At 44.7% G+C, this 19612-nt stretch overlaps 3 protein-coding genes across 3 annotated transcripts; all 3 read left to right on the top strand.

The window, feature by feature from the left end:
- The first annotated feature begins 1152 nt into the window (after positions 1-1152).
- On the top strand, positions 1153-3836 carry LOC123517440. The gene is made up of 6 exons (XM_045277484.1): positions 1153-1304; positions 1450-1551; positions 1666-1974; positions 2138-2353; positions 2498-2578; positions 2721-3836. Exons 1-6 carry the CDS (start codon positions 1269-1271, stop codon positions 3498-3500), a joined length of 1524 nt encoding a protein of 507 aa, XP_045133419.1. The 5' UTR covers positions 1153-1268; the 3' UTR covers positions 3501-3836.
- Positions 3837-6417: 2581 nt separating this feature from the next.
- LOC123517439 lies at positions 6418-9575 on the top strand. Its single transcript, XM_045277483.1, has 6 exons — positions 6418-7042; positions 7189-7290; positions 7405-7713; positions 7877-8092; positions 8237-8317; positions 8460-9575. The coding sequence occupies exons 1-6, from the start codon at positions 7007-7009 to the stop codon at positions 9237-9239; spliced, it is 1524 nt and encodes a 507-aa protein (XP_045133418.1). The 5' UTR covers positions 6418-7006; the 3' UTR covers positions 9240-9575.
- A 3210-nt stretch (positions 9576-12785) lies between these two features.
- LOC123517723 lies at positions 12786-15062 on the top strand. Its single transcript, XM_045278111.1, is given in 8 exon segments — positions 12786-12869; positions 12966-13119; positions 13277-13488; positions 13652-13867; positions 14012-14092; positions 14233-14445; positions 14478-14767; positions 14769-15062. Coding segments are annotated over 8 exon segments (1491 nt in total). The 3' UTR covers positions 15010-15062.
- Positions 15063-19612: the final 4550 nt, after the last annotated feature.

Genomic DNA, 19612 nt, shown 5'->3' with positions numbered 1-19612 from the left:
GTAATAATAATAATAATAATAATAATAATAATGATAACTAATAATAATGATAATACTAAGAAGTAATAATAATGAATAAAGTACTGATAATGATGATGATAATGAAATAAAGAAAAAATAATATTTATAATAATTATAATAGTAAAAAATTACAAAATTATTACCCATATTATTTTTACTTATTATTATTATTATTATTATTATTATTAGTGGTAGTAGTAATAATAATAATGATATTTATAATTATTATTATAATAAAGTTTTTCAAGTTCTTGTTTTCCTTGTTGTTGTTGTTGTTGTTGTTGTTGTAGTTAATGAGTCCAGTAAACATTATTACCTATGTTCCGTCCCTATGAAGAGAAAAGACTACTTAACATACACACATGGCGTCTTCTTTACATAAGGAAGCAAGTAAGACAACAATTACTACCACTCTTCACTTCAGCTACAACTAAGAAGAAAGCGTCCGAATACCGTATGCGTAACTCATCAAATCACTCTCAGGATGTGGATCACGAGATAGTGTGGCAAAGCACTTACTATCAGAAAATCATGTGTAGGTAAACAGTACCGGCTGCAAGATAATGTTACTCCTGCTATCTGTCCACATTAATTAGTTTGTTAATATCGAGGGTTGGTATCGAATAAACCGGTAATAGCCAAAGCAGGAACAGATCACAAAAAGCTGGGTGGACTTTGAGGGCAAATCAATAACTGTCAAAGTTGACTTTACTTAGTACAAAAATGTACCACATTATTTTCCCATAGAGACTGATGTGTACACTTGAACATAAAATTTGAGTGAGGGATGCGTAAGGAAGTAAGGTAGAGAAGGTGTTTGTGTGCATATCTATCTCTCAGGCAACAGGCCAGTACGTGTGGCGCAGTGCAAGCTACGTCACGACAACGTCACAGAGTTAGGGGGCGGGAGGGACTTGCACACGTTCCAACTCGCCTGTATGGCTGGCAGTTGGCGCGGCCTTATAAACCCGGCACCCGTCGTTCACACTCACTCCTCTCACGGGCTGCACTCAGAGAGGACACAGCAGCATCACTGTTACACAACAGCAACAGTTTACGCAACTGGAATCTTCACCACGTGTTTTGATCATCTAAACAAGACAGACTTTGACCAATAGTAAACTTCCTGGGAAAAGTTACCGCTCGTTGCATGTGGAAGCTGAAATAATACAGAAAGGAAGAGAAGGACATCAACAATTGCAACACACAACCTGCTGGTGTGGCACTGCGTCAAGTGACTGACCACGATGGCACCACGCACTGCTAACGTCGTCACGCCTCAGGTGAGCTTGGGGGGCGAGGGAGACTGGGATCTGCGATGCCCAATTCTCGTGAGTGTTCCATGTGTAAACAGCGATCACTGCTATACCATTTGTTGCATGTGTGAGCAAAGGGTTACATTCTAATGGTGTGTGCTTGGTGCAACAGGCGGTCGCTGTGCATGACCTCGGGACCCAGAAGAGCAGCGGAATCGTTACGCCCATCCACCGCAACAAACACTCGCATCACGCCAACATGACAGCGAAACAGGTGAATACACGTGTTTTTGTGTTGATACAGAGTACCTCTGCAAATGTCACCAGTACTGACTGAATGCAGTGTTCCGAGCACAGCCATTGCTGATCAAGGTCTTATTCCACTCAGGCTCGCCAAGCAATTGTGAGTGCGGCGAAGGACGGTTACCTGAGGTGCGTGCAGCAGCTGCTACGGAAGACGGGGCCAAGCGTGCTTCGCGGCAGCACACTGCTGCACGTGGCAGCAGAACACAACCAGGTGTCCGTGGCACTCTTCGTGATGCAGTTCATAAGCCCCAACGCTGTCAACGCAGACGGCAGCACGCCGGCTCACCTGGCGGCCAGGAAGGGCCACACCCAGGTGCTGAGTGCACTGCTGCGTGACCCTTTCCTGGATATCACCAAACGTGACCGCTACGGCTACACTTTCAAGCAATTGGTAAGCCAGCTGGTCCCGCACAACACAAGTTCAAGAAATGCAATGAACTCTGCATCTTACACCAGTCATTAATTTTGTTCCCAGGAGTCGATCTCCTCAATGAATTCTTGCTGCAGTAATATTTTCATTTGAAGACCTTTAAAGAAACAACGAACCATTTCAGCTTTGTGCGCCGCTGTTTGACGCGGTTCTGAAGTGGGACAATGCCAAGATCAAAGATCTCTTGAATGTGGGCGCTGACCCCGACACGGAGGCTGGGGGCGTGGTGGGCGGCGCACTGGTGCGAGAGCTGCGGGTCACCACTGCCCGCCAGCTGGCCCGCGCCCTAGGACGGGATCAGCAGACCGCTCCCATGTTTGGATTGAATAACGCACCAAAGGTGAATTATAAAGTTGTTTGCGTACCTGTATAAATCTGACGGATTGTTACATTACCGTCACTTGTATATTCTTGACAATTCACATGAGCACCTCATCTGTCAAACCCAAAACCAACACTACTAACAGACACTGTTCCACGACAGCCCCGAATATCAGGAGTCTCTAGCAAGTTGGATCAATCATCCACACCGAGAGGCCGCAGCGCCGCCCTCCACCAGCTGCCGGTAGGTGTTTGTGGATTTTGCTTTTCGTCTCAACACTTGTCAATTATAAGCTGAACTAACAAATGGCCTGATTAACACTGTTTCAGCAGTCCTGCAAGCACACACGTTCAAAGTTGTAACACAATGTCGTTTCGTTGAAAAGATGGGCTCCTTGAGGCTGCAGGTGGCTCCCTCCGAGGTGGCGGCTGGCGGGCAAGACGTGTACCAGACCAACGACTCCTCTCCCGGCTACGTGTGTGTCCTGAACTACGGTGCTTTCCAGTATCGCCCTGACCTGCACCTTGGCGGTTCCGAAGCCGACGCCCACAATCTGGCCACCGTGTTCAACAAGATGGGCTACATCGGCCACACTCACTTCTCCCTCACTGCTGACCAGACCAGGCACGAGCTGACGAGGCTGCGGGACATGCAGGAGGTTCGGCAGGCTTCGTGCCTCGTCTTCGTCATCTCCAGCCACGGCACGTCTCGTCAACAGTTCCTCACCAGCGATATGCAACTGTTACACACTCAGTGGGTGCTCGACCTCTTCAAGGACTCGCAGTGTCCTCACCTGAAAGACAAGCCCAAGGTGTTCCTGTGGGATCTGTGCCACGGCCAATACAGAGAGAACCACATCCAAAACATCCAAGGCTACGCCGCTCCTCAACATGGCAGACTAGACGAGCCGCTGCGAGACGTGGTGTGTGTGCACTCCAGCAGCGGAGGTTTCACCAACTACACCTTCACCAGGGACGGCACGCCCTTCACCAAGGCGCTGTGCCGCACTCTGGCACACCACGCTCACCACAAGGACCTCGACGAGCTATACAGGGCGCTTCTCGCTGAATACCGCAAGGCAGCGCCCGGTGTGGTGCCCACGTTTACCAACATTGGGTTCAGCAAAAGATTCTTCTTTAACCCAAGACCTGAGGCCAACGCGTGAGCTCACTGCTTGTGCTCTCACCATGTGTGTATGTACTGATCTGATACCAAAGATAACGTTAAGTATGCCCGTGAGGTGCTAGGCACTGTGGTCGCTGGAGAACGCTGCTGTACAGAGACACGAGTCTCAATACTACCTTATAGCGGAATCATAATTTAAAGATGTATGCACTCGTCTGGTGAGGTTAGTGTGTATGCGAATATCTGGACTCTGGGTTTGAATCTGTCAGCATATAGTGTGCACAGATATTTAGGCAAAAAAATTTTATGGATCTAATTTTAGTGGTTACTTTATTAAATACTACATTTCCAAAGGAATGTTGTTATACTTAACATCCATGAATCTTTGATGATACACGTTTGAACCTCTGAACGTCAATCATTCACATGCACCAGCAAAAGATGCAGGAAAAAAGGTTTGAATGAGAAGCTCTTGGACTTAAGCTGATAGAAGGAACGAACTTGACTACAAGATGAAGGAAACAGTAATCTTAAGACAATAATATCGTTTTATTTTCTGCTTCAAAATTCAACTTTTAAATCTCGTTTTCCATGACTTTATATTTCTTTCTTCTTGATCACCATTTTACTGTTTTCTTTAAATGTTATAGGCGTTTTCGTTTTTTCAAGTCCTTGCAGATTCCTGTCCGGTTTACGGTGTGCTCGATATCTGATGGAGAATCTTTCGGTTTTCATTACAAAAGTACGCTTATGTGACGTCACCAAAACATTATCAAATTACTTCTACCCCTTCGTATCCATCTTGGCTGGTCTCATTTTATAAAGAGAGAGAGAGAGAGAGAGAGAGAGAGAGAGAGAGAGAGAGAGAGAGAGAGTGTGTGTGTGTGTGTGTGTGTAATTCACTGTTTGATCTGCTGCAGTCTCTGACGAGACAGCCAGACGTTACCCTACGGAACGAACTCAGAGCTCATTATTTCCGATCTTCGGATAGGCCTGAGACCAGGCACACACCACACACCGGGACAACAAGGTCACAACTCCTCGATTTACATCCCGTACCTAGTCACTGCTAGGTGAACAGGGGCTATACGTCAAAGGAGACACACCCAAATATCTCCACTCGGTCGGGGAATCGAACCCCGGTTCTCTGGCTTGTGAAGCCAGCGCTCTAACCACTGAGCTAACGGGCCGTGTGTGTGTGTGTGTGTGTGTTACGTAAAACACCTCGATCCTTAGGGTTACATGAAAAAAAAAAAAGTAGAAGTAAAGAAACTCTTCACGTGGTTGGTGGTGGTGGGTCTAGGACATCTGGCCGCTTCTGACTGGCGGCTTGAAGCTTACATATTCAAAGGTGATAACTCGCGGAACAAACACCTGCAGAATAGGTTAGGTTAGGTTAGGTCTCAGTGTAGGCTGGGCTTCGTGAACTCGGGACAACGGTTTCCTAGCGGGTGGGCTTCGAGATAGGAGGTACCCTAAAAAGTACCCCATTCAGCCCATGAATTCCCGTGAAAAGCCCACATGGTGTAAAATGAGACAAAACAGTGTATAATGGAAAGACTCAAAAACAGAAGGCAGGTCACATCGAACCAACCACACGAATTAGTAATGGCTAACACCTCCCTGGAATCCATAGCGACTTCTTCCATGTGACACTGGATCTCTGGCTGGCTGAAGACTTGAGACTTGACGAAAACATAATGGTACAGGCGGACTTGCTGGCTTGTGGGTCTATGGATGATACGTGGGGCCATACATAGATAGGATGATGATAAAGAGTGATGGCGTGGTTATTGGGTGTGGTAAGTTGTAATTAGATCTGTCTAAGAGGATGGATAGTGATGGCGAGGATTGGGAGCGATGAGTGGTAATGAAAAAAAAAATACTATTTTCCATGTCCTGACGTTCAGAAAAGTGGAAGAAAAAATGATAGATATATTCCTTACCTAGAAAAGACACACTATAAGTATGTTGGATATTCTCTTGTGTTTATAGGAACGATACGAAGATTACAATATCTAACTTTAACCAATGTTCACTTTTAGACAAAGTCTAGAACAAAATACATATATGTGATTGATATTAATTTTTCTATAACAATAGTTTTTGTGACATTTTTTGGTTTGAAATTCTATTGGTTGCAGAATAATTTTACAAAGGTTTGTGTATTTTTCCTTAAGAAAATCATCTGATGATAAAGGCATGTTCCTTACCTAAAAAGCACACATTGTTGGTATATCAATTAGTCCTTATTGCTCATGTGAGGGGAGAGGAGTTAATAATTTTGAATTTCAACCATATTTCAATTTCAAAGTAAGTTTAGAAATGAGTTAATTTTTATCAAGACTTTTTTGTACATTTCCTTAATTAGAATTAAACTAATTCTGGTTTTATTTCCAAAATTTTTCCCCAGTTTTTATCTGGCAATCAAGAAATGTTCCTTAGTTAAAGCACACATTGTGTGTCTGTTGAATATTCCTTCATGTCCATAGGAACTGTGCGTACATGACAATATCTACCTTGATCATACTGCGATTTGCAACAAAGTTTAAAAATAACTAGTAAAAAATCTACACATAATTTATTGACAAACTTTCATGGTCAACATTTTTCGTCTGGTCTTTTCATATATAAAAAATGAAATCCTTTAATCATAAATTATTTTGGATGTGTCTCCATGTTCGTAGAAAAAAAAAAAGTTTCTTAAAAAGTAAAAGGAAAGAAATGAATTACCTGTTAGTAGAGATATCTTATCTTCAGCGATGGGGTCTCAACCTGGGGTTCACATGAATATTTTTGATTAAGGGTACTTTGATGGCTGCTCCTCTGCAGTAGCAGTACCATTGCATATTGAGTTAGGGTCAGTCACTGAATTGATATTCTATAAGACTTCCAAGGGTATTTAGATGGCTGATCTACTAACAACCATTGTACCATTGTATATTGAATTAGCGACAGTCATTGAATTGACATTCTGTCCGATGTCAGATTACTGGGGGTTCGGGTAGATGGCCTTATAACTCAGGGGTTCTGGACGAGATGTGTACACTTGAACATAACCTTATTCAGAAAATTTGAGTGAGGGATGCGTAAGGAAGTAAGGTAGAGAAGGTGTTTGTGTGCATATCTATCTCTCAGGCAACAGGCCAGTACGTGTGGCGCGGTGCAAGCTACGTCACGACAACGTCACAGAGTTAGGGGGCGGGAGGGACTTGCACACGTTCCAACTCGCCTGTATGGCTGGCAGTTGGCGCGGCCTTATAAACCCGGCACCCGTCGTTCACACTCACTCCTCTCACGGGCTGCACTCAGAGAGGACACAGCAGCATCACTGTTACACAACAGCAACAATTTACGCAACTGGAATCTTCACCACGTGTTTTGATCATCTAAACAAGACAGACTTTGACCAATAGTAAACTTCCCTGGGAAAAGTTACCGCTCGTTGCATGTGGAAGCTGAAATAATACAGAAAGGAAGAGAAGGACATCAACAATTGCAACACACAACCTGCTGGTGTGGCACTGCGTCAAGTGACTGACCACGATGGCACCACGCACTGCTAACGTCGTCACGCCTCAGGTGAGCTTGGGGGGCGAGGGAGACTGGGATCTGCGATGCCCAATTCTCGTGAGTGTTCCATGTGTAAACAGCGATCACTGCTATACCATTTGTTGCATGTGTGAGCAAAAGGGTTACATTCTAATGGTGTGTGCTTGGTGCAACAGGCGGTCGCTGTGCATGACCTCGGGACCCAGAAGAGCAGCGGAATCGTTACGCCCATCCACCGCAACAAACACTCGCATCACGCCAACATGACAGCGAAACAGGTGAATACACGTATTTTTGTGTTGATACAGAGTACCTCTGCAAATGTCACCAGTACTGACTGAATGCAGTGTTCCGAGCACAGCCATTGCTGATCACGGTCTTATTCCACTCAGGCTCGCCAAGCAATTGTGAGTGCGGCGAAGGACGGTTACCTGAGGTGCGTGCAGCAGCTGCTACGGAAGACGGGGCCAAGCGTGCTTCGCGGCAGCACACTGCTGCACGTGGCAGCAGAACACAACCAGGTGTCCGTGGCACTCTTCGTGATGCAGTTCATAAGCCCCAACGCTGTCAACGCAGACGGCAGCACGCCGGCTCACCTGGCGGCCAGGAAGGGCCACACCCAGGTGCTGAGTGCACTGCTGCGTGACCCTTTCCTGGATATCACCAAACGTGACCGCTATGGCTACACTTTCAAGCAATTGGTAAGCCAGCTGGTCCCGCACAACACAAGTTCAAGAAATGCAATGAACTCTGCATCTTACACCAGTCATTAATTTTGTTCCCAGGAGTCGATCTCCTCAATGAATTCTTGCTGCAGTAATATTTTCATTTGAAGACCTTTAAAGAAACAACGAACCATTTCAGCTTTGTGCGCCGCTGTTTGACGCGGTTCTGAAGTGGGACAATGCCAAGATCAAAGATCTCTTGAATGTGGGCGCTGACCCCGACACGGAGGCTGGGGGCGTGGTGGGCGGCGCACTGGTGCGAGAGCTGCGGGTCACCACTGCCCGCCAGCTGGCCCGCGCCCTAGGACGGGATCAGCAGACCGCTCCCATGTTTGGATTGAATAACGCACCAAAGGTGAATTATAAAGTTGTTTGCGTACCTGTATAAATCTGACGGATTGTTACATTACCGTCACTTGTATATTCTTGACAATTCACATGAGCACCTCATCTGTCAAACCCAAAACCAACACTACTAACAGACACTGTTCCACGACAGCCCCGAATATCAGGAGTCTCTAGCAAGTTGGATCAATCATCCACACCGAGAGGCCGCAGCGCCGCCCTCCACCAGCTGCCGGTAGGTGTTTGTGGATTTTGCTTTTCGTCTCAACACTTGTCAATTATAAGCTGAACTAACAAATGGCCTGATTAACACTGTTTCAGCAGTCCTGCAAGCACACACGTTCAAAGTTGTAACACAATGTCGTTTCGTTGAAAAGATGGGCTCCTTGAGGCTGCAGGTGGCTCCCTCCGAGGTGGCGGCTGGCGGGCAAGACGTGTACCAGACCAACGACTCCTCTCCCGGCTACGTGTGTGTCCTGAACTACGGTGCTTTCCAGTATCGCCCTGACCTGCACCTTGGCGGTTCCGAAGCCGACGCCCACAATCTGGCCACCGTGTTCAACAAGATGGGCTACACCGGCCACACTCATTTCTCCCTCACTGCCGACCAGACCAGGCACGAGCTGACGAGGCTGCGGGACATGCAGGAGGTTCGGCAGGCTTCGTGCCTCGTCTTCGTCATCTCCAGCCACGGCACGTCTCGTCAACAGTTCCTCACCAGCGATATGCAACTGTTACACACTCAGTGGGTGCTCGACCTCTTCAAGGACTCGCAGTGTCCTCACCTGAAAGACAAGCCCAAGGTGTTCCTGTGGGATCTGTGCCACGGCCAATACAGAGAGAACCACATCCAAAACATCCAAGGCTACGCCGCTCCTCAACATGGCAGACTGGACGAGCCGCTGCGAGACGTGGTGTGTGTGCACTCCAGCAGCGGAGGTTTCACCAACTACACCTTCACCAGGGACGGCACGCCCTTCACCAAGGCGCTGTGCCGCACTCTGGCACACCATGCTCACCACAAGGACCTCGACGAGCTATACAGGGCGCTTCTCGCTGAATACCGCAAGGCAGCGCCCGGTGTGGTGCCCACGTTTACCAACATTGGGTTCAGCAAAAGATTCTTCTTTAACCCAAGACCTGAGGCCAACGCGTGAGCTCACTGCTTGTGCTCTCACCATGTGTGTATGTACTGATCTGATACCAAAGATAACGTTAAGTATGCCCGTGAGGTGCTAGGCACTGTGGTCGCTGGAGAACGCTGCTGTACAGAGACACGAGTCTCAATACTACCTTATAGCGGAATCATAATTTAAAGATGTATGCACTCGTCTGGTGAGGTTAGTGTGTATGCGAATATCTGGACTCTGGGTTTGAATCTGTCAGCATATAGTGTGCACAGATATTTAGGCAAAAAAATTTTATGGATCTAATTTTAGTGGTTACTTTATTAAATACTACATTTCCAAAGGAATGTTGTTATACTTAACATCCATGAATCTTTGATGATACACGTTTGAACCTCTGAACGTCAATCATTCACATGCACCAGCAAAAGATGCAGGAAAAAAGGTTTGAATGAGAAGCTCTTGGACTTAAGCTGATAGAAGGAACGAACTTGACTACAAGATGAAGGAAACAGTAATCTTAAGACAATAATATCGTTTTATTTTCTGCTTCAAAATTCAACTTTTAAATCTCGTTTTCCATGACTTTATATTTCTTTCTTCTTGATCACCATTTTACTGTTTTCTTTAAATGTTATAGGCGTTTTCTTTTTTCAAGTCCTTGCAGATTCCTGTCCGGTTTACGGTGTGCTCGATATCTGATGGAGAATCTTTCGGTTTTCATTACAAAAGTACGCTTATGTGACGTCACCAAAACATTATCAAATTACTTCTACCCCTTCGTATCCATCTTGGCTGGTCTCATTTTATAAAGAGAGAGAGAGAGAGAGAGAGAGAGAGAGAGAGAGAGAGAGAGAGAGAGAGAGAGAGAGAGAGAGAGAGAGAGAGAGAGAGAGTGTGTGTGTGTGTGTGTGTGTAATTCACTGTTTGATCTGCTGCAGTCTCTGACGAGACAGCCAGACGTTACCCTACGGAACGAACTCAGAGCTCATTATTTCCGATCTTCGGATAGGCCTGAGACCAGGCACACACCACACACCGGGACAACAAGGTCACAACTCCTCGATTTACATCCCGTACCTAGTCACTGCTAGGTGAACAGGGGCTATACGTCAAAGGAGACACACCCAAATATCTCCACTCGGTCGGGAAATCGAACCCCGGTTCTCTGGCTTGTGAAGCCAGCGCTCTAACCACTGAGCTAACGGGCCGTGTGTGTGTGTGTGTGTGTGTGTGTGTGTGTTACGTAAAACACCTCGATCCTTAGGGTTACATGAAAAAAAAAAAAAGTAGAAGTAAAGAAACTCTTCACGTGGTTGGTGGTGGTGGGTCTAGGACATCTGGCCGCTTCTGACTGGCGGCTTGAAGCTTACATATTCAAAGGTGATAACTCGCGGAACAAACACCTGCAGAATAGGTTAGGTTAGGTTAGGTCTCAGTGTAGGCTGGGCTTCGTGAACTCGGGACAACGGTTTCCTAGCGGGTGGGCTTCGAGATAGGAGGTACCCTAAAAAGTACCCCATTCAGCCCATGAATTCCCGTGAAAAGCCCACATGGTGTAAAATGAGACAAAACAGTGTATAATGGAAAGACTCAAAAACAGAAGGCAGGTCACATCGAACCAACCACACGAATTAGTAATGGCTAACACCTCCCTGGAATCCATAGCGACTTCTTCCATGTGACACTGGATCTCTGGCTGGCTGAAGACTTGAGACTTGACGAAAACATAATGGTGCAGGCGGACTTCCTGGCTTGTGGGTCTATGGATGATACGTGGGGCCATACATAGATAGGATGATGATAAAGAGTGATGGCGTGGTTATTGGGTGTGGTAAGTTGTAATTAGATCTGTCTAAGAGGATGGATAGTGATGGCGAGGATTGGGAGCGATGAGTGGTAATGAAAAAAAAAATACTATTTTCCATGTCCTGACGTTCAGAAAAGTGGAAGAAAAAATGATAGATATATTCCTTACCTAGAAAAGACACACTATAAGTATGTTGGATATTCTCTTGTGTTTATAGGAACGATACGAAGATTACAATATCTAACTTTAACCAATGTTCACTTTTAGACAAAGTCTAGAACAAAATACATATATGTGATTGATATTAATTTTTCTATAACAATAGTTTTTGTGACATTTTTTGGTTTGAAATTCTATTGGTTGCAGAATAATTTTACAAAGGTTTGTGTATTTTTCCTTAAGAAAATCATCTGATGATAAAGGCATGTTCCTTACCTAAAAAAGCACACATTGTTGGTATATCAATTAGTCCTTATTGCTCATGTGAGGGGAGAGGAGTTAATAATTTTGAATTTCAACCATATTTCAATTTCAAAGTAAGTTTAGAAATGAGTTAATTTTTATCAAGACTTTTTTGTACATTTCCTTAATTAGAATTAAACTAATTCTGGTTTTATTTCCAAAATTTTTCCCCAGTTTTTTATCTGGCAATCAAGAAATGTTCCTTAGTTAAAGCACACATTGTGTGTCTGTTGAATATTCCTTCATGTCCATAGGAACTGTGCGTACATGACAATATCTACCTTGATCATACTGCGATTTGCAACAAAGTTTAAAAATAACTAGTAAAAAATCTACACATAATTTATTGACAAACTTTCATGGTCAACATTTTTCGTCTGGTCTTTTCATATATAAAAAATGAAATCCTTTAATCATAAATTATTTTGGATGTGTCTCCATGTTCGTAGAAAAAAAAGTTTCTTAAAAAGTAAAAGGAAAGAAATGAATTACCTGTTAGTAGAGATATCTTATCTTCAGCGATGGGGTCTCAACCTGGGGTTCACATGAATATTTTTGATTAAGGGTACTTTGATGGCTGCTCCTCTGCAGTAGCAGTACCATTGCATATTGAGTTAGGGTCAGTCACTGAATTGATATTCTATAAGACTTCAAGGGTATTTAGATGGCTGATCTACTAACAACCATTGTACCATTGTATATTGAATTAGCGACAGTCATTGAATTGACATTCTGTCCGATGTCAGATTACTGGGGGTTCGGGTAGATGGCCTTATAACTCAGGGGTTCTGGACGAGATGTGTACACTTGAACATAACCTTATTCAGAAAATTTGAGTGAGGGATGCGTAAGGAAGTAAGGTAGAGAAGGTGTTTGTGTGCATATCTATCTCTCAGGCAACAGGCCAGTACGTGTGGCGCGGTGCAAGCTACGTCACGACAACGTCACAGAGTTAGGGGGCGGGAGGGACTTGCACACGTTCCAACTCGCCTGTATGGCTGGCAGTTGGCGCGGCCTTATAAACCCGGCACCCGTCGTTCACACTCACTCCTCTCACGGGCTGCACTCAGAGAGGACACAGCAGCATCACTGTTACACAACAGCAACAATTTACGCAACTGGAATCTTCACCACGTGTTTTGATCATCTAAACAAGACAGACTTTGACCAATAGTAAACTTCCCTGGGAAAAGTTACCGCTCGTTGCATGTGGAAGCTGAAATAATACAGAAAGGAAGAGAAGGACATCAACAATTGCAACACACAACCTGCTGGTGTGGCACTGCGTCAAGTGACTGACCACGATGGCACCACGCACTGCTAACGTCGTCACGCCTCAGGTGAGCTTGGGGGGCGAGGGAGACTGGGATCTGCGATGCCCAATTCTCGTGAGTGTTCCATGTGTAAACAGCGATCACTGCTATACCATTTGTTGCATGTGAGCAAAAGGGTTACATTCTAATGGTGTGTGCTTGGTGCAACAGGCGGTCGCTGTGCATGACCTCGGGACCCAGAAGAGCAGCGGAATCGTTACGCCCATCCACCGCAACAAACACTCGCATCACGCCAACATGACAGCGAAACAGGTGAATACACGTGTTTTTGTGTTGATACAGAGTACCTCTGCAAATGTCACCAGTACTGACTGAATGCAGTGTTCCGAGCACAGCCATTGCTGATCACGGTCTTATTCCACTCAGGCTCGCCAAGCAATTGTGAGTGCGGCGAAGGACGGTTACCTGAGGTGCGTGCAGCAGCTGCTACGGAAGACGGGGCCAAGCGTGCTTCGCGGCAGCACTGCTGCACGTGGCAGCAGAACACAACCAGGTGTCCGTGGCACTCTTCGTGATGCAGTTCATAAGCCCCAACGCTGTCAACGCAGACGGCAGCACGCCGGCTCACCTGGCGGCCAGGAAGGGCCACACCCAGGTGCTGAGTGCACTGCTGCGTGACCCTTTCCTGGATATCACCAAACGTGACCGCTATGGCTACACTTTCAAGCAATTGGTAAGCCAGCTGGTCCCGCACAACACAAGTTCAAGAAATGCAATGAACTCTGCATCTTACACCAGTCATTAATTTTGTTCCCAGGAGTCGATCTCCTCAATGAATTCTTGCTGCAGTAATATTTTCATTTGAAGACCTTTAAAGAAACAACGAACCATTTCAGCTTTGTGCGCCGCTGTTTGACGCGGTTCTGAAGTGGGACAATGCCAAGATCAAAGATCTCTTGAATGTGGGCGCTGACCCCGACACGGAGGCTGGGGGCGTGGTGGGCGGCGCACTGGTGCGAGAGCTGCGGGTCACCACTGCCCGCCAGCTGGCCCGCGCCCTAGGACGGGATCAGCAGACCGCTCCCATGTTTGGATTGAATAACGCACCAAAGGTGAATTATAAAGTTGTTTGCGTACCTGTATAAATCTGACGGATTGTTACATTACCGTCACTTGTATATTCTTGACAATTCACATGAGCACCTCATCTGTCAAACCCAAAACCAACACTACTAACAGACACTGTTCCACGACAGCCCCGAATATCAGGAGTCTCTAGCAAGTTGGATCAATCATCCACACCGAGAGGCCGCAGCGCCGCCCTCCACCAGCTGCCGGTAGGTGTTTGTGGATTTTGCTTTTCGTCTCAACACTTGTCAATTATAAGCTGAACTAACAAATGGCCTGATTAACACTGTTTCAGCAGTCCTGCAAGCACACGTTCAAAGTTGTAACACAATGTCGTTTCGTTGAAAAGATGGGCTCCTTGAGGCTGCAGGTGGCTCCCTCCGAGGTGGCGGCTGGCGGGCAAGACGTGTACCAGACCAACGACTCCTCTCCCGGCTACGTGTGTGTCCTGAACTACGGTGCTTTCCAGTATCGCCCTGACCTGCACCTTGGCGGTTCCGAAGCCGACGCCCACAATCTGGCCACCGTGTTCAACAAGATGGGCTACACCGGCCACACTCATTTCTCCTCACTGCCGACCAGACCAGGCACGAGCTGACGAGGCTGCGGGACATGCAGGAGGTTCGGCAGGCTTCGTGCCTCGTCTTCGTCATCTCCAGCCACGGCACGTCTCGTCAACAGTTCCTCACCAGCGATATGCAACTGTTACACACTCAGTGGGTGCTCGACCTCTTCAAGGACTCGCAGTGTCCTCACCTGAAAGACAAGCCCAAGGTGTTCCTGTGGGATCTGTGCCACGGCCAATACAGAGAGAACCACATCCAAAACATCCAAGGCTACGCCGCTCCTCAACATGGCAGACTGGACGAGCCGCTGCGAGACGTGGTGTGTGCACTCCAGCAGCGGAGGTTTCACCAACTACACCTTCACCAGGGACGGCACGCCCTTCACCAAGGCGCTGTGCCGCACTCTGGCACACCATGCTCACCACAAGGACCTCGACGAGCTATACAGGGCGCTTCTCGCTGAATACCGCAAGGCAGCGCCCGGTGTGGTGCCCACGTTTACCAACATTGGGTTCAGCAAAAGATTCTTCTTTAACCCAAGACCTGAGGCCAACGCGTGAGCTCACTGCATGTGCTCTGTGGTGATCTAATACCAAAGATAGCGTTAGGTATATATATATATATATATATATATATATATATATATATATATATATATATATATATATATATATATATATATATATATACTGTATATATAGAATCATGAGGTTAATTACGATTAAATTAAAGCGTGATAAAAATCAAGGAACTGTTATTTTATTCAGGAACGAATCCCTTTGAGCGTGTTTCCTCCTCTAACATCATTAGTTAGAAAGAAGTCTGATGAAAGAAAGTTTGGGTTTTGGTGTCCCGTGGAGTAGGGACAATTGTGTTACCATTCACAGCACTGCACACGCTTACCGCATCTCCTCTGCAGGTGTAAACCAGAATGAACTGGAAACGCATATAACTTCATTTTCTAGTGTAGATATTTTAAAAGTCACATATCCTCGGTGGTTCACAGCTTTTACCACTGTACCTTACTTAAACGATGTTCTTCGAGCTTACCATGTACTGTACCTTCCATGCATCACTAGAAGTATAAGGTAAACAGTATCATCATTGTCAAAGTAGGTGACAGCCACGTGATCAATTACCAAAGCTGCACCTACATTACATTATCAAGGAATGTCCCCGGGGAAGAAATCAGGCAAGATTTCACATTGCTCAAATTAGCGAGTTATACGAATAATCACTAATGCACACAAGGTTCTTCTGTCACTAAGTACTGAGGTTGACTTGAGCTTATGAGGGATTTCTCTCTCAGGCCTGTAGTAAATATCACACTATGAAGTTCAGAGAGAAGTAAAACCAATATTAACATTGTCTCTCCTACAAGTGTCGTTTTCTATGAGAGTGTACACTTTAAAATTTACGTGGTATACTATACTATTATAGAATGTTAGTTTATAAATTATAATACATTTAAAACAGCAAAAAAATAATCCATAAGCTTTTCATAAAAGTATCATTAATCAAACTACACTATAATCTCGTGTCGTGAAATTTGGTGCACTTTTTTTTTTCTTTTTTTTCATTTCTTAAGACTTAGTTCCGATAATACTTACCAAGCACAGCGACGGTGACGAGGAGACGGACTGGAAAGAAAATAAAAAAATAGAAGTAAGCAAACAGGTCTGATGCAGGGTGTGTGAGGGAAGGGGTGATGCATATCAAGTTCACAAGCACAGTCACCTGCCACTCCTGCCTGCATAACCTAAGGGTAGAACGGCTGTCCTTGCTAACCCCACCTAGTCAGACATGTCAAGGAAAGACTTCACTTTTCATTCCGCTAAACTCGTGTATAACGACAACAACAGTAACAGTAATAACGATGATAATTAACGACGACGACGATAACAACTGAATAATATCGACAACTTCGAAACAGGTTACTACGTACTACTATTGCTACTACTACTACTACTTCTTCTACTACTACTACTACTACTACTACTACTACTACTACTACTACTACTACTACTACTACTGCTACTAATACTACAAGGCGTCCAGGGTTGTGTCAAGTGACTGGTGTGCCTTCTCTCCAGCCGGCATCTTTTCAATACACTATACATGTGCAAGCCACGCACAAGCTTCATGTATTTATTCGCGGATGCGAGGCCTCCACAGCACGGCCTTGACTCACCACAAACAGGCGCAAATTGACTTTAGAACCAACACCCTCAGATATAATGTGGACATTAAAGAAGTTATCTAAAGCTTTTGCTCGGGTCATTCCCACACCACTGAAGTTTTACACAAATCCTTAGATAAGCGATTTCCACCCCAACATTGGCCTCATCCGGCCATGTCGACGCCACTTGTCGCACCTCCCTTGGTGTCAGCGCCCCTTGTTCGATGTACAGCCCCTCCAGCAGTCCTCCAGTGCAGCTTCTCCCTAGCAACCTGTCAGACGCCCTTCCTACCTTTGCGGGTCATTGCTCCCAACGAGCCTCGCCACTTAAATCCCTACCACCAACCCACTCCCACGCTTCTCTGGGATATTTTTTTTTTTCCTCGCACACTTTTTTTTATCCTTCTTTCTTCATGTGGCCCTCATTGCGCCAACAACACCACTAGCCAAAGCCAGCAAACAACAACATCAACAACAACAACAACAACAACAATAATATAACAACAACAATAACCAAAAACCGAAAACCACCATTCAACAGGAATCATTTCTGACAGTTTGAACATGCGCATTGTCTAGCAATCGACTGACCACGGCCAAACCTTAGTTCCTGAGCAAGCGCTTTGGACATAAGAGGAGTGGCTGGTCACCGAAGATGTGTGGCCACTGAGGGGTATTTGGCAACCACAAGTCTGGATGACGCCTTCCCTACGACCATCTGCTTACATAACAAGGAGCACACAGCGTTTCCACCGCTTCCTGCCGAGTGAACATCCACCACAACATCCCAGATTTAGGTAGACTGAAAGGATATAGGTTTCAAGTCTCCTCTGATCCTTGTTCGGGCATCATACAAGGCCAATATCCCATTATGCTGCTCTGGAGGATGTCACCGATAATGATTCGTTGTCAATTCTTAAATAAAATCTTCAAGTAAATTTTATTTTAATTATTGTATATTCTGGAAATGCATTAGGCATGTATCCCAGAGAGACAGCAAGTTCGCGGCCACTCTCATACAGGAATATGATACTCCCTGCACTCCATACAGCACAGCCCCATCAAGAATTTCCAGCGTGATGCTGCTGCTGCTGCTGCTGCTACTACTACTACTACTACTACTACTACTACTACTACTACTACTACTGCTACTGCTACTGCTACTACTACTCCTACTACTACTATTATTACTATCAAATGATGGAAGGGTTGGATACACGACAGAGATCATTAAAATGCACATCGAAAAGACGAAGGAGGCGAAGCAACAGGATATATATATATATATATATATATATATATATATATATATATATATATATATATATATATATATATATATATATATATATATATATATATATATATATATATATATATATATATATATATATATATATATATATATATATTATATTATATTATATTATATTATATATATATATATATATATATATATATATATATATATATATATATATATATATATATATATATATATATATATATATATATATATATATATATATATATATATATATATATATATATATATATATATATATATATATATATATATATATATATATATATATATATATATATATATATATATATATATATATATATATATATATATATATATATATATATATATATATATATATATATATATATATATATATATATATATATATATATATATATATATATATATATATATATATATATATATATATATATATATATATATATATATATATATATATATACTCTCTCTCTCTCTCTGTCTCTGTCTCTCTCTTTCTCTCCTACTTGATCCATCAAACTAAGGCGGGAATAGAGCCGCTTCCCTGAGGTCACGCCTCTCGCAACCAACCACCACGGCTCCACCAGCGACTACGAGGCGAGCCGGCGGCCTCTTCGCGTCCCTACCCAGCCGACCTGCCGGTGATGTCATGCCAGACGCCGGCACACCACTTCTGCCGCAGGCCTGGCAGAAAACATTCTGGCCCGCAGCTTTACAACCGAACCCAGATTATACAACAAGCTAAAGGAATTCTTAAAAGAGCCACGGTGGAGTCAGGCAGGGGAAAGGTCACCGGTGGCAAGCGTGACGCCGGCAGGTTTGGCGCACTTTGTTGCTATGGGCTGCTGACTCCCCCGTGGCGCTGACCACCGACCTACTCCCTCCCACCGGGCCTCCGCTGAGCTTCTCTGTTGCCACCACGAGCGTCACCGGAAAAGACCCTATAAGCGCCTGCCAGCCTTTTGTTTCGCTTGAACAGTTTCTTTAAGCTCATTCTTCTTGCGACTTGAACATTACGTAACCCCATCAGTGAGTGAGGTCTCTCTACCTGATTCAAGTTATTGCCAGGTTAAGGTGCATGACTATTCATAACAGCAAACCAGATTAACTCTCAATGATAATAACGCACCCATAAATATATAAGCAAATAGATAAATAATTAGACCGTTTCTCTTTTATCATCTTTTTTCACTGACTCAAATGAGAGTGACAAGGAAACCTGTTCAGCGATGACACAACCAAAGTGACGCAGCAGCGGATAATTATGGTCGCCACAACAACGAACTGGCATGATAACGAGTGTATGTCAGAGCGAGGTGGTCTAATACACTGAGATACAAGGCTGACGAAACGCTAATCAACCTTGTATCAGCTGATGGGCAGCCTTGGTTGTTTAGTTGTCTCAGAGTTCTTAACATGAAACCAAGGATCGCCGACAATTACTCACAGATCCTTCATCCTTAACATGTTGAGAATCCCCACAGCCCATCACAGTAGCCAAGGATCTCTGAACAGTCCTTCACAGTACCCAAGGACCTCTGAAGTCCCTCGCAAGGATCTCCTCAATCATTTACACTGTCAAAGCCTCACACAGTAGTTAAGGATTTCCAGGTTGTCTGAAGCAAACAGCCCGGTGTGTCCCTCCCTCAGAAGGCCATGACACTGTCCTAAGGCC

Source organism: Portunus trituberculatus, chromosome 42, assembly GCF_017591435.1.
Source record: "Portunus trituberculatus isolate SZX2019 chromosome 42, ASM1759143v1, whole genome shotgun sequence".
Lineage (NCBI taxonomy): Eukaryota > Metazoa > Arthropoda > Malacostraca > Decapoda > Portunidae > Portunus > Portunus trituberculatus.
This window is presented reverse-complemented; position numbering and strand designations above follow the sequence as displayed.

What these genes read in the sequence shown, in the direction of transcription:
- LOC123517439 (XM_045277483.1), top strand. Translation starts at nt 7,007, where the DNA reads ATGGCACCACGCACTGCTAACGTCGTCACGCCTCAG. An exon ending in CTAACGTCGTCACGCCTCAG is followed by an intron (nt 7,043 to 7,188) that starts GTGAGCTTGGGG and finishes TTGGTGCAACAG; the next exon opens with GCGGTCGCTGTGCATGACCT. An exon ending in CCAACATGACAGCGAAACAG is followed by an intron (nt 7,291 to 7,404) that starts GTGAATACACGT and finishes TATTCCACTCAG; the next exon opens with GCTCGCCAAGCAATTGTGAG.
- LOC123517440 (XM_045277484.1), top strand. Translation starts at nt 1,269, where the DNA reads ATGGCACCACGCACTGCTAACGTCGTCACGCCTCAG. An exon ending in GCTACACTTTCAAGCAATTG is followed by an intron (nt 1,975 to 2,137) that starts GTAAGCCAGCTG and finishes GAACCATTTCAG; the next exon opens with CTTTGTGCGCCGCTGTTTGA. An exon ending in CCGCCCTCCACCAGCTGCCG is followed by an intron (nt 2,579 to 2,720) that starts GTAGGTGTTTGT and finishes TTCGTTGAAAAG; the next exon opens with ATGGGCTCCTTGAGGCTGCA.